At 46.7% G+C, this 13,327-nt stretch overlaps 1 protein-coding gene across 2 annotated transcripts in view; it reads left to right on the top strand.

Moving 5' to 3' along the window:
* RAB6A (RAB6A, member RAS oncogene family) overlaps positions 1 to 13,327 on the top strand; it is a 59,654-nt gene that overhangs the window by 30,292 nt on the left and 16,035 nt on the right. The window contains exons 2-4 of one of the 2 annotated variants that reach the window (XM_086739789.1): positions 5,349 to 5,407; positions 10,447 to 10,500; positions 11,988 to 12,093. In XM_086739789.1, the coding sequence (XP_086595915.1) occupies positions 5,349 to 5,407; positions 10,447 to 10,500; positions 11,988 to 12,093 (219 nt within the window). Of the gene's footprint in view, positions 1 to 5,348; positions 5,408 to 10,446; positions 10,501 to 11,814; positions 11,921 to 11,987; positions 12,094 to 13,327 lie in introns of both variants that reach the window. The other variant, XM_086739788.1, reaches the window with a different exon arrangement.

Here is a 13,327-nt window from a genome sequence, read left to right as displayed (position 1 = left end):
GTGGAATATTTTAGCGTTACAATGAAAAGGCTGTATAGATTGGTTAAGATTATTTTGCTTTGCAGGTGTTTCTTGGTTGTTTTTTTTTTTTTATTTTTTTTTATTATTACTGGTGCCTTGAAGGTGCTAAACAACGGCTAGGATGAACTTGGAGATTTAAGTGTGACTTTTCTGGAATAATCCCTGGACAAGATGCGAATCTCTGATATCAAAGATGCCTAAGAAGATGAAATGGAGAGGTGAGGCCTGCTCCTCGTAAACCACACGGCAGAAGCGGCCCAATCCCAATTCCTTTTCTGTTGTAGACCACTCTTCGCTGTTGCCTGAGCCCTTTTGCAGGGTCTGCCTGGCAACAAATGACCTTCTAATCCCGTGCGGGCAGGGAGATGGCTTGTGTTCTCTAATGGGTCTCTTCCATCCCTGGCTCTTCTGCCAGGCTCCCCAGTGACTCGTTACAGCCCATAGCGTGGAGCACGCGCTGGCATGGAGGAGGTGTCGGTACCCGCTGTTAATCAATGTCGTTAGCGGTGGTTGGCGTTGGACGTACGAATCTCCGGCGCGCAAAGCCCCAGAAGCAAGGCAAGGCTGTCTTCAAGAATGGGATGAATGACCTTGAAATCTCTCTGGTCGCTGCTGTCAGATCAAAGTCGCGGGGACTACAGGATTAGTGTATTGATTTCATCTTGCAGATGGCTGCTCTTTCTGGAATAAATGGCTGAAGGCTTCCAGACAAAGAGTATCGACCACGTTGACTCAATTAGCTGTTGAAAGCTTTGAATTTGGACCCTCGTAGTTAATGGCAATTTCGCTGGTAGGAACTTCACAAGTTCCCATCTTTTAACTCGATTCTGTGTCTTGGATATTTTGCTGATTTAGGAAGATGTTAGGATTTGGGCATCTACTTGTTTCTGTGCTGAGCCAGTGATCAAACCTTTCTGTTTAGGAGTTTCCTATTTTTATATATCGGAACAACTTCTGTTCCATAATGTATTAAAACATTGCAGCTGTTACGTTCTGTTCAGGTTTGATGGCGAGGAGGGTGGGTAGCTTGTTCGGTATGGGAGCCACCAGTGATCTCCAGGTCCAGGTTCTTCCAGAGCTGATACAGCTGAAGAAAACCATCTGAGCGGGGCAGATGCAAGCTTAAAAATCCCCACTGGAACTGGGTGCCTCCCCATCCAGGAGCGTACGTTGATAATCTCTGTCTGAGCCATAGCTGTGTGATGGGGAGCTGATAACATGGACTTGGTTTTCCCTGGACCGCAGAAAACTTACCTAACGAAACCCAGACCACTACTGCTGTTCAGCTGCTGCACGACAGAAGAGTTTCCGAAATAGGTGTTCAGGTGCAGTGTTGGAACAAGTGGTTCCTTAATCACTTATTTTCTTAGCTTCCCTCTGCTTCAGAAAATTCTCAGATGCCTTGCTTGTACATTCCTGCGATGGAATGGCGTCTGACAAGTCTGCGTGCCAAGGGACGGAGGAGAATCCGCGGCCCAGCTGCGCAGGTTATTTCAGAGTTTAACTACCCTCGCCTTTAAAATTGCGTACCTTTTCTGGTGGGAGTTGGTTTGAACTTGGCTTTCAGCTTTTAGCTCGTGATTTGCAGAAGGAAGAGAGGCTGGAGGCCGCCTTTCCTTATCACTAAGTTGCCTCTCTGCTGTCCGTTACCTTTCAGTTCTGTGTAAACTATGCGAGCTGCCTTTTTCTTCTCGCCAAAAATCTCCTTTTCTTGGACTGAGGTTTTTCCTCACTTTCTGTCGGTGCGTCCGGCAGAACCCCGCTCGCTGCTCCAGCCGAAGCTGCGCACTGCGATAAAACCCCATTCGCAGCGTTTCCTCCCCCACCTCCTTTATTCCTTCAAGGATAATGTTAACTTTTTTTTTTTTTTTTTTTGGTCCCAGCAGCATACCAGAAATATTTTGGCCTAAAGGACATTGTATGCCACTGCATTGCTGACTAATGCTGCCCTGGACATATCTGTGTGTTGAAATTTTTCCAGGAGATTAAATTAACCCAGTAGATTTATTAAAAAAGAAAAAAAAAGTATTTTTAATGAAGTCTTGACTGTCTTATCTGCTTCCTTTGGCTGTAACACCCAGATTGCTTACCCAGTTCCTTGCAATCTGTATTTTAAGCAGCCGGTTGTTGTCTGTGTGCGTTACCCTGTCCTGCTGCTCTCTGCTGAGCTTCATTTTCCTCTTGAGGTCACTTCTGCATTTTTCGAGATTGTTTTGCATTCTAATTCTGTCCCCTGAGTTGCTTGCAATCACTCCCAAATTAATGCCTTCTGTGAATTTGATAAGCGTGCAACCAGCAAGATAGAATAGAAAGCAAGCGAAAATACGCAACAATGGGATTCAGACTCTCCTGCAGATCCTCAGTCAATAAATGGGTTCTTTTTTGGGGGAATACTCTTTATTATTGTTATTTTTGTTTATTTTTAGTCATCCACAGAGGCTTAACACTTTGTTATGATGTTCCGAATAAAACCAGATATAAAAATAAAAATCATCCAAGAGCCCAGGGGCCTGACTCCCAAAGCGAATGGTGAACTGGATGCAAGGCCTTTCCCCGTTCCTCTGCCAAGGGAGGGGGAAAAAGCTCAGGATTTCTGCGGGTTGTGGTGTGCTGGCTGCTGTGGGATTAGTCTTCCTGGGAATTTAGTTTGTAACTGTTGTATTAGATCCATCATAAGTACAATCAGCACGTTTACTGCAGTCACGAAATCACGCGTGACGGTGCTTGAGCTACGGCGGGCCCACGGCCTGTGCTCTGCCTCTGTGTGGGAGAAACGGGTTTGACAAATATTTAAAGCCTGTAACCCTCTGGACAAGGTGTCCGTTTATATAATCCAAACTTGTGAATTTCTGAAGGGAAGGTGCACTGGCTTTTCCTTTTAATTATAGATACAGTGGGAATTGTGGGCTTTCACTTCTGCCAGCATTTCTAAAGCAAGCTGTTTTTTTTTTTTAAAGGAGAAATAGTGATGCTTCAGTAGTCGAGGTGGAATTAAAACTGGAAGCAGTTGGCGTTAATACCAACCTGATCTGGTGCCTGTTGACACAGTATGTAAAGCAAACCTCGGTCTGTTTGGAGAAGAAATGTCTTAGAACTGAAGTGCATTAAGACACTCTATCCAAACGTTGGTTGAAGCAGATGTTTAAATGTAAGCAAGCCAAACAGCACCTTATTTCCCCCTCTTTTTGTGAAATGAGTGAAGGGAGGGAAGCTCCAAGAATATGAAATATTCTTTTTCAGATCTTACAGTTCCTGGACAGACTCCATCCAGGATATCTCAGTGTACAGCAGGAAGGGAAATGACTTGCCAAGAAGACTTCAGTTTTCTTCACTTACCAAAGCAAATTATTTCAGGAACCCTGCCCCTCTGAGATGCCTTGTTTCCAAAAACCTGCTCCCCAAAGGGAATATTTGCTTTACCTTTGCGAAGGCAGCTTTTTAACTTTGTGGGAATCCTGATCATGCCTATGGAATATGTTAAGAATTCACTGAGGAATTCAAATTTTGTCAGTTGGGAAAATCCATTTCTCAGAGGCTGTCTGCTGGATTCCTGTTAGCTTTTAACTCTTGCAGAGTTAACTGAAGTTTGCAGATGCTTAAGTATGATACTGGAGATTTTGTTGAAAGTTTTATATTAAGATAAAAAAAACCAAAAGAACAAACAAACAAAAAACCCAAAACTCTTTGAAAAAACCCACCCCCAAAATGCTGGCTTAAGTTCCACTGGTCTCTTGCTGGTCACCCTTGCAGAGAGCTAACATCTCTGGAAGCTGGTTTGAAGAGCACAAGCTTTGGCTGGTGGACACCTAACTGCCCTTTATCTCTTCCTGCCGTGTTTGATGGGTGACGAGTCACAAGGCTCTTCTCCCCTGCCAGCCTGAGGTGGCAAATCCCAGCTGCAAGGAGGTTAGAAGGAAAAAATGAGAGGTGATACATTCTTGAGTAACTTGAGTCGTTTCTGAAATAATTTGTCTATTATTAAGTGTGTTTCATCATCCCACGTCCCGGGCTGCATCCCCAGCAGCGTGGGCAGCAGGGCGAGGGAGGGGATTCTGCCCCTCTGCTCCGCTCCGGTGAGACCCCCCTGCAGCGCTGCGTCCAGCTCTGGAGCCCCCAACAGCAGAAGGACATGGAGCTGCTGGAGAGGGTGCAGAGGAGGCCACGCAGATGCTGAGAGGGCTGGAGCAGCTCTGCTGTGAGGCCGGGCTGAGAGAGCTGGGGCTGTTCAGCCTGGAGAAGAGGAGGCTCCGGGGAGACCTGAGAGCGGCTCCCAGTGCCCAAAGGGGGCTGCAGGAAAGGTGGGGAGAGACTCTTCAGCAGGGCCTGCTGGGACAGGACGAGGGGTGATGGTTTCAAAATAGAGGGAGGCACATTCAGATTGGACATTAGAAAAAATTTTTAACGCTGAGGGTGGTGGAGCACTGTCCCAGGTCGCCCAGAGAGGCGGTGGGCGCCCCATCCCTGGAAACATTCCAGGCCAGGTTGGCCGGGGCTCTGAGCAACCTGATGTGGTTGGAGATGTCCCTGCTCCTGGCAGGGGGTTGGGCTGGGTGGGCTTTGAAGGTCCCTTCCCACCCAAACCCTTCTGTGATCCTATACTGAAAGGAGGCAGGTTGAGATGTTGCAGTTCCCACATATCTTGCTGGTCAGGATGTAGCATGCAGGAGCTGCAGCCGTCGCTGGGGTGGATAACGGCATTTTTAACAGCCAATGAACCTGCTCGTGCAAAAAGGTGCAGTGAATATGTTGTCGGAGGCAGGATGAGGTTAATGGAGTGGTGAGGGCTGGGGGCAGATGGTGAACAGGCCTCTCGACGACGGTGCTCTTCCTTCTTGTCTTACGCTACCGCGGTGCCGCAGCAGGGACTGCCGCTGGTGTGACGGATACGGAGAGCGTGGCATCGAGGAGATGCGCGGCGAGATGTGTTCTAAAGCGACATAGCTACCTTGTTTTATGAGCGAGAAGAGCTGTCTTGTTTATCATAATTTCTTGTCAGACCCGTTACGTTTGTTCACTCAGTTCAACTGAAATTTCTGAATGACTTGGTAGAAACTGAAATGGTCAAACTATTTCAATTTTCGCTTTGAATCTGAATGTTTAAGAGTAAAATGGATGCTTGGGAATGATACAGGAGCCAACCTTTTCCAGAACAAATGTGTCCACTAGTGACTTTGCAGTTTTAAAGCCAAATAACCGCTCTTTTCTTGTAGGAAGTTTAATTGCGCAGTATGGATCTGTAAAACTCCTGAAACCATTTTTAAATCATTTGCTTAAAACTTGCGCTGAAATTGTTCATTTAATCTGTGCTTTTTTTTTTCTATTTTCAGTGGGGAAGACTTCCTTGATCACCAGGTTCATGTATGACAGCTTTGACAACACCTACCAGGTAAATTAATCCCTCTCACTGGTTTCTGCTGCCGTGTCTTCCGTTGCAGGAAGAATCCATTGGACTGCAGCGGGCAAGAGTCGGTACACTGACCGAATTCTGAACTGTGAAATCTTTCAGCTTTTTAGTTTAATAACCTTTCAGAACGGCATTTCCGTGCTGGATTCTGCTCGCGTAGCGTTTCTAAATTCCACGAGAGCGATCATTGTTGCCCGCACCCAGAACTGAAGATGAGCTTGAAAAGGTGGCAAGCTATAAAATTATTTTGGTTCCATAAAGTGTGTCTTCTCCAAGCAGTACATGCTTCATGACTTGGTTACAGTTGGCGACGTTCTGAATGCACTAAGCTGAGAAAAATCTGTTCCCTGATGGATGTGAAGGGTTTGTTAGGGCGGTGGGAGGAGGAGGTAATGTGAAAAAAAAAGAAAAAGAAAAATGCTGTGACTCTTCTGTTACTTAGTGTCTCTCCAAATATCTCCTTTAAATCTCTTCACCCTTTAGTGATTTCCTTCCTGCCTCTTCAGTAGTTCTTTGTTGCTGCTGCTAGGCGAGTTGGGTAGAATGAGATGCAAGTCCTCGCTTAACGATGGGAGAAGCAAAGCTGCTGCGGCGTGGGAGGGCTAGAGTACACATCATCTCTCCCAAGGGAGCAAACATCCTTTCAGATCCTACCCGCTGTAATTACACGGCCATGTGAACGCAGTGCTTTTATTTAATCTGCGCTTTTTTTCCCCACAGTATTTTTCTTTCAGGTCTGCTCCTTTTCTCTCCGGAGCTTGTGTCCTAGTTCTTCCTTGAAGAGCTTTGACCCTCTGTGCTTTATGATAATGCAGTTGTCTCCATGGGAAGCTGGTCTGATACAACATACTAGATGGTTGCAAAATGAATGAGTGGGACTTAAACCAGTAAGAAATCTTAAGGGTTTACAAGATAGCTCCAATTTAGCCATCGCTGCGTGCCTAGTTTGGGTGTTAACGTACTTGGTATAGTGTCGTTCACCCAAAGACCTCTGTTTTACCAAAATCATGACTGAGGTAGGGCGATACGTCCTATTTTGCTACAACTGGAAGAGAGGATGAGTCATAAAAGCTCCAATAATTTGACCAAAATCACACCGCATGTCAGCATCAGACCAGAATATGAATTTCTCCGTGCCCAGGATTGTACAGAGACCTCTGAAAGCCGAGCACTTGAACGATAACGCGAATCAAACCGCGTACGTGTTAACTGGAGCTGTGGGTTACTTGATGGGTGATTTGCTCCTTCTGGACATTTCTGATAAATTTTGAATGCGTATTTTCTGAAAGCTGCCACAACCTATCATTTGAACAAGGTTTTTTTTTTTTTTTTGTGTTGGGTTGGTAAAAATAGAAAGCTGCCATTTGATAAAATCCATGCTGTGCATTAGTTTGCTTTTGCTTGCTGCTGGATACGAGGAATTCAGCTGCTGCCTGTAGCTTATTAATAAGCTGTTCTCATGAAAGCGGCGTTTGTGAATCGAACAAGAACTCCTTGTACTGCGTCCAGGAAACCCAAACACCTGAAATAAAATGGCCGTTGGGTGGTGTATATTTTACCAGGAGTGATTCCTCTCCGTGGACACGCTGGCAAAGACTTTTCCCTGTTCTGTGGCACCGTGTGTGATGTATAATGAAAGACCAACCTTGGCAAACATGATGATTCTCTGTGTTATGTAAGAGGAGAATTACAGGCCACGCTTCCCTTCAGCTTCAGCCTCTTGGAGGAGGGGAGAAGGGAGGACAGCGTTGAGCTGAAACGCTGGCCTATGGTTTGAAGGATAATTCAGGTTCTTGCTTTGCCTCAGGCTTCCTTGCGTAGTCTTGAGTAATCCTGCATCAGCACGTATAGTCTGTAAAACGGGGTAACAACATTCCTTATTAGACGGTGGGGCAAGGACAGATGGGCCAAAAAGTGTCCTCATACGTGACCCCAGCCGTAGCGTGGCCCTCTCCAGCTTTTTTGTTCTTCTTATCTTCTTTAAACTTATCGACTGAGCCTCGCAGCACCTCACGTCACCTTCAGAGCAGCTCCTGCTGCTTCCCCGTGGCGCACAGCGTTTCACAAGCGGGTTAAACCTGCCTCCACCTTGATGACAGTAATTAGCTTCCTTTCATGTCCGTGTATTTTTCCCCATCAGTAAGCAGACTTCTCTGCTCTTCCATCGCACGGCTCTTCTTTGCAACTCATCCGTAAAGATCGCCCAAGCTTTTTTTCTCCTTTTGTCAGAATTGTGACAGAAGACCTCTTGGTAGGTTATATATTTTGGTAAAAGTCTGGAGTATAGAGAGTGCTTGAATCCTGTCCTTGGTACTGCCGCTTCTCTGTGACACAGAACAATACAGGTGGACAAGTAAATCTGGCTGGAAGTTATTCCCTGTAATTGCTAATTTGGTGCGTAGGTCAAGAGCCATTTCACAGCTTGAAGGTAAGAGACCTGCCGTACGTTCTTCTGAAGCCCGTAAGCACAAATATTTTCATTGCCCAGATCTAAAATGAGATTTTTCCAAGGCCTTCCTGTTGCGTTTCCCATGCCGTGAGCGTTCAAGTGCAGGAATCTCACCGACCCGATGCATTTCTGCGCGACGCTTGCGTTTCCACCAGACATACAGGGACTTCTGACAGCGACGAGTGAGCTTCAGAGCTTCTTGCTGCCGCGCAGCTGTGTGGGAGGGATGGCACGAAGTACAGGCTGAGGCAGGTTTGGGGCTTTGCAGCTGATGTTCCAGCTCCTCCTGAGAGAAAATTTAAGTCCCCAGCACTTTGTCAGCCAGAATGAGATCCTGACTCATATACGTGGGGTGAGATCTTGGGGGTTTTGTAGCTCTTCTTCTATAAAGTGAAATCAGATAGATGTGAGGGAAGATAGAAGCATCTTTGAGGCAATCTTCCGAGGAGTCCTCTACCAAAACAAAGGAGAACCAAAGCAGAAGGGAAGCATGCTGTTGCAGCAGTCTTCTGAGGCTTCTCATACCCACCTTACAGTTCCAGTGTCATCGCTCTGAACTCATAATGTCACAGTTCTTGGTGACAGGTGAAAAAAATCACTGGGTATCCATCCTGGGATCCACCACTCTTTATTTTTCCCGTCTGCATCTCCGGTACTCCAACTCTGCTGTCCTGATCCAGCCAGGAGAGTTTTTCTGGCGCGCTGTGTTTAGTTGCAAATGGAAATTCAGTTTGGATTGTTCAGTTCTGCTTCTTTAAATTCTTTTGTGGCTGGTTTTCATGTATTGCTCACAAGCAGGCTGGCTGGCTCTGTTCTTTATTCCTACCACATAGAATACCTGGCAGAAAACAAGGAATTAATTACGGGGGTGTGTAGTGAGGGCATAACAGCACTCTAACAATCTCGAGTGTATACAGTGAAACAGACTTTCTGTTAGAAATACCTGCTTCAGCCTGGGAGAGCGGGGAAGAGGTGGTGTCAAACCTCTTTGCCCTAGCTGAGAGAATTACCTCTTATCAGGTTTTGGTCTTTCTTTTCAAATCAATTTGTTTGGAACATCTTCCAGGCTCTGTTGCGGAGCGGTGCAGCAGCTTGAGATGCTCAGCGTCCTGCTGAAGCCAGGGCAGCCTTACAGCCCCAACAGGTCAGCTCCATCCTATCCCTGCCGCAAACAAACTACGAGAGCCTGGATTCACCCTCGCTACAGCCTTGAAAAATGGGGTGAAGGTCTTGGATTGAAGAAGCAGCTCTTGATTGTGCTTAGTGGTGCTTTGCTCTTTCTTCTAAGCACACGGAAGGATGTTCTACGCGAAGCTCCCACTAGTGTCTGCAAACGTGGGTGCAGTTATGCTGCAGTGAGCTTTAGGTGTCCACCTTAGCCTTGATGAAAAGGGCTTAAGATAGAATCACAGAAGGGTTCAGGTGGGAAGGGGCCTTCAAAGGTCATCTAGTCCAACCCCCCTGCCAGGAGCAGGGACATCTCCAACCACATCAGGTTGCTCACAGCCCCGGCCAACCTGGCCTGGAATGTTTCCAGGGATGGGGCATCCACCGCCTCTCTGGGCAACCTGGGACAGTGTCCCACCACCCTCAGGGTAAAAAATTGTTTCCTGATATCCAGTCTGAATCCGCCTCCTTCTATTTTAAAACCATGACCCCTCGTCCTGTCATACCAGGCCCTGCTGAAGAGCCTCTCCCCACCTTTCCTGCAGCCCCCTTTGGGCACTGGGAGCCGCTCTCAGCTCTCCCCGGAGCCTCCTCTTCTCCAGGCTGAACAGCCCCAGCTCTCTCAGCCCGGCCTCACAGCAGAGCTGCTCCAGCCCTCTCAGCATCTGCGTGGCCTCCTCTGGACCCTCTCCAGCAGCTCCACGTCCTTCTGCTGTTGGGGGCTCCAGAGCTGGACGCAGCGCTGCAGGGGGGTCTCCCCAGAGCGGAGCAGAGGGGCAGAATCCCCTCCCTCGCCCTGCTGCCCACGCTGTGGGGGTGCAGCCCAGGGTGCCGTTGGTTTCTGGGCTGTGAGCGCACGTTGCCGGCTCGTGTTGAGCTTCTCGCCCACCAGCTCCCCCAAGTCCTTCTCCTCAGGGCTGCTCTCCATCCGTTCCCCCCCAGCCTGGATTTGTGCTGGGATTGCCCTGACCCACGTGCAGGACCTTGCCCTTGGCCTGGTTGAACCCCATGAGGTTGGCACGGGCCCACATGAAGTATTTGGCAGTCAGGAAGAGCAGAATGTGCCCAGATGTCCTGGTTCAGCTGAGGGACCCTGACTTATGCGTAAAATCCTTGCAGATGTCCTTATGAGTCTGTGAGTTAAACTGTTGATGTGTATAAACTGAAATTAAGGTTAACAACTTGTTGTGCTTTAAGATACTGTTTTGGTGGTGGATATTAAGGAAACTGCTTATTGAATCTTACTTATATGTAGAGCCATATCTTGAAATTATGCAAAACCAGCATGTTTTTCTTGCAGATGCACCACAGGTGCCGTGTCAGTAATGCTCGCTCCCCTCAAAATCACTACAGTTGTCCTGACATTTTATTTAAGTGTTGTTTTTTTCTTTTTTTTTTTTTACAGGCAACAATTGGCATTGACTTCTTATCGAAAACCATGTATTTGGAGGATCGAACAGTGAGTAAGATTTTTGTCGCGCTTCCCTCTGTACGGTAGGAATGAGGATGAGCATCTGTGGTAATTGTGCAGCCCGCGGTGCTGAGCTCGCTTGGAAGACAGACCGAGCCTTCAGCTACCAGCTGCTCCCAGACAAGCGCCGCGGAGACGGCTCCCTTCTCTGTCTGGGGAAACGGGGAATCACCGCTTGGCTCATCCCGGGAGGGCTCCCCAGTGCCGTTTCACAGGCGGCAGAAGGTGCTAAAGCCTCATCCTCTTTGAAGAAAGAGCTGATAGTTTGAGGAGGGCATAACGGTGAGAATTTAGAGAAAGGGACCGTGCTTAACCCCTTCAGGTTTTGGTGTGACAAGACAGGAGGATAAAATACAGATGGCCAAATGCTGCCCGTTAATAGCTAGCTTGATAGCTCTTAATATTGCGTGTTTAAAAGGAAGGCTGCCTTCAGCCGTAATCCACAAACGATCCTTGTTTCTTAGCTTGGTGCAGCTCTCGTTCCTGAAATTAAATCACTCCTCTGTGGAAGCAAGTCTGTGGTTTAAAACGAGCTCAGATTCTTAATTAAGAATTCAGCCGTTGAGCTGTTTGCAGAAGCCAGTTGTGCAGTGCTGCAGAGCTTACGGTATTGTATAAACCCACAGTAAACGTGGCCGCGTTCAAAGCGCCTGAGCGACGGGATGCCCTTTCCGTAGCAAAACCGGCCCTTGCGCATCTTGCCATGCGTGTTGCTTTTGGTTTATCTTGCCTTTTTTTTCAGAACCTTGATGGTAAGAGACGTTCAGCCTCCTCTGTGTGCACGTTACTTTGCAGTAACAACTATAGTAATAACTAGAGTTTTATCCTCCTTGGAAAATTCGCGTTAGCCGCTTTTCCAGTGCTTTGACAGCAGTTGAAGGCTCTGCCTTGAGAAGCGTGGGGTGTGGTCCGATCCTTCCACCAGCAGCCGTCCTCCAGGACGCTGGAGGTTACGTGCTGGAGTCCTGAGGAAGGATAGCAGCAGAGCAGGAAAATCTTGTGTAGGCAGAACTGCAGGTGAACGTTTGCCTTGGTTTTCTTCTTGGTCCTCTCAGTGTGAAAGCTGAGGAGTTCTATTTCTCCCCTTTTGGAAGGGAAGGATTTTTTTTCAAAGTAAAGACAGCGGAAAGCCAAGATAGGTGCACCAGTTTGGCAAACTGCTTTCAGTCCCCAGTCATCTCCTGCATGAGTTTATAATTTTTATTTAGCTTTTTTTTTTTTTCAAAAAAAAAAAAAGTGAAATTTATTTACTCTTTTATTTTTAGTGGCAGTTTGGCTTTTTTAATTTTCTCCCACCCACAGATCAGGTTGCAGCTGTGGGATACTGCGGGTCAGGAACGTTTCCGTAGCCTCATTCCCAGTTACATCCGTGACTCTGCCGCTGCTGTAGTAGTTTACGATATCACAAGTAGGTATATTGCACTGGGTTTGACCTTTTTTCTTATTTTTCTTGCTTGTTTGACTGATTTTGTTAGGTACGGTTGCAATTATGGGACACAGCAGGTCAAGAACGGTTCAGGAGCTTGATTCCTAGCTACATTCGTGACTCCACTGTTGCAGTTGTTGTTTATGATATCACAAGTGAGTGGGGGGAATTCTGCGTTTCTAATACTCTGCCCCTTTCATCCTTTAGCCTAGCTTTGCATGTCCTGTCACAGTCATCTGCTTGTTCTTCATTCTGGCATGAAAAAATACTTTATTTTCTTTTATTATAGTCGAGTTTTAATTGATAGCCACCTGATCGCTGCTGTTGTAATGTATAAACTCTTACAAATGACATCGGTTTGTAACCCTTTCCCATCACCTTCTCCTGAAGCCTTGAGTCCTGGCTGGTCTTGTTGCATTTTTACCCCCTTCCATCTGCTTTTTGATCGTAATATCACCCGTAACTTTTGGTCTCAACCACCTGAATCATGTTCATGGAGATCTGAACCCTTCAATTCCAGACTTTGCACTGATAGCTGTAGCTTGCTTCACTCCATTTGACCTCCCCTCCCCCCCAAACAGTCTGGGCATGGGCTGGGGGGGGTGGAAAATGCATTAACGTCCCATTTTCATTTGAATCACTCACTTCCACATTTTGCAATGTGTAAAACTTACCGCTAAGCCTTTACCCTGTAACAATTGCTCTGTCATTTCTTACTAAGGTATGTACACTTTTGTGAACTAAAATATTAGTGCTTTCTCAACCCTTCTCCTCTGCCCCTCCTCTCAGTCCAGAGACCCCTAACTTACCAGCTTTCTGTATTTACAAAGAGCAGAAATTTTGTTTTAGGAGAGCTAAACCTTTCAGTTCTAGACCAGAACTGACTGAGAGCGACAGCCTAATTCTATACAAATGCCAAACTGCTTGTCTGTTGGTTTATAAATACTGGGAGATTACAGCAGGAGCACAGGCTTTACTTAGAAAAGCTCTAATTGTTAAAAATAGCACTTTCGTTTGAGTTAAAATTACAGGTTAGCTGTGAACTTTGAATTTTTTTTTCCCTGACCTAGCAAATTCTGCATTACCAGGTAGTAAAGAGAAGAATTAAGGCGCTGGCAAGCGATCAAGTCTTGACTGCCTGGCGTACGATATATTGCTATGCAGTAGAAGCCATTAAAAAAAATCAATACTTGTGGAGGGCTGCTGCAGAGCCTCCCCCCTTTTCAAATACAGGAAAACCCAACTCAGATACTCCTTGTGTAGGGAGCTGGCAAATGCTGAGCTGCGTGGCAGCTTCTGTACAACTCGTTTTTCCTTACGGGATGCAACTTTTCCTCGTTAGATGAGGATAGCTTCCTAAAATTCTGATTTTGCAGCTTTTAAGGATGT

Source organism: Chlamydotis macqueenii, chromosome 1 (assembly GCF_036417535.1).
Source record: "Chlamydotis macqueenii isolate bChlMac1 chromosome 1, bChlMac1.mat, whole genome shotgun sequence".
Taxonomy (NCBI): domain Eukaryota; kingdom Metazoa; phylum Chordata; class Aves; order Otidiformes; family Otididae; genus Chlamydotis; species Chlamydotis macqueenii.
Note: the sequence above shows the minus strand (reverse complement) of the source record. Positions and strands in the feature narration are given on the sequence as shown.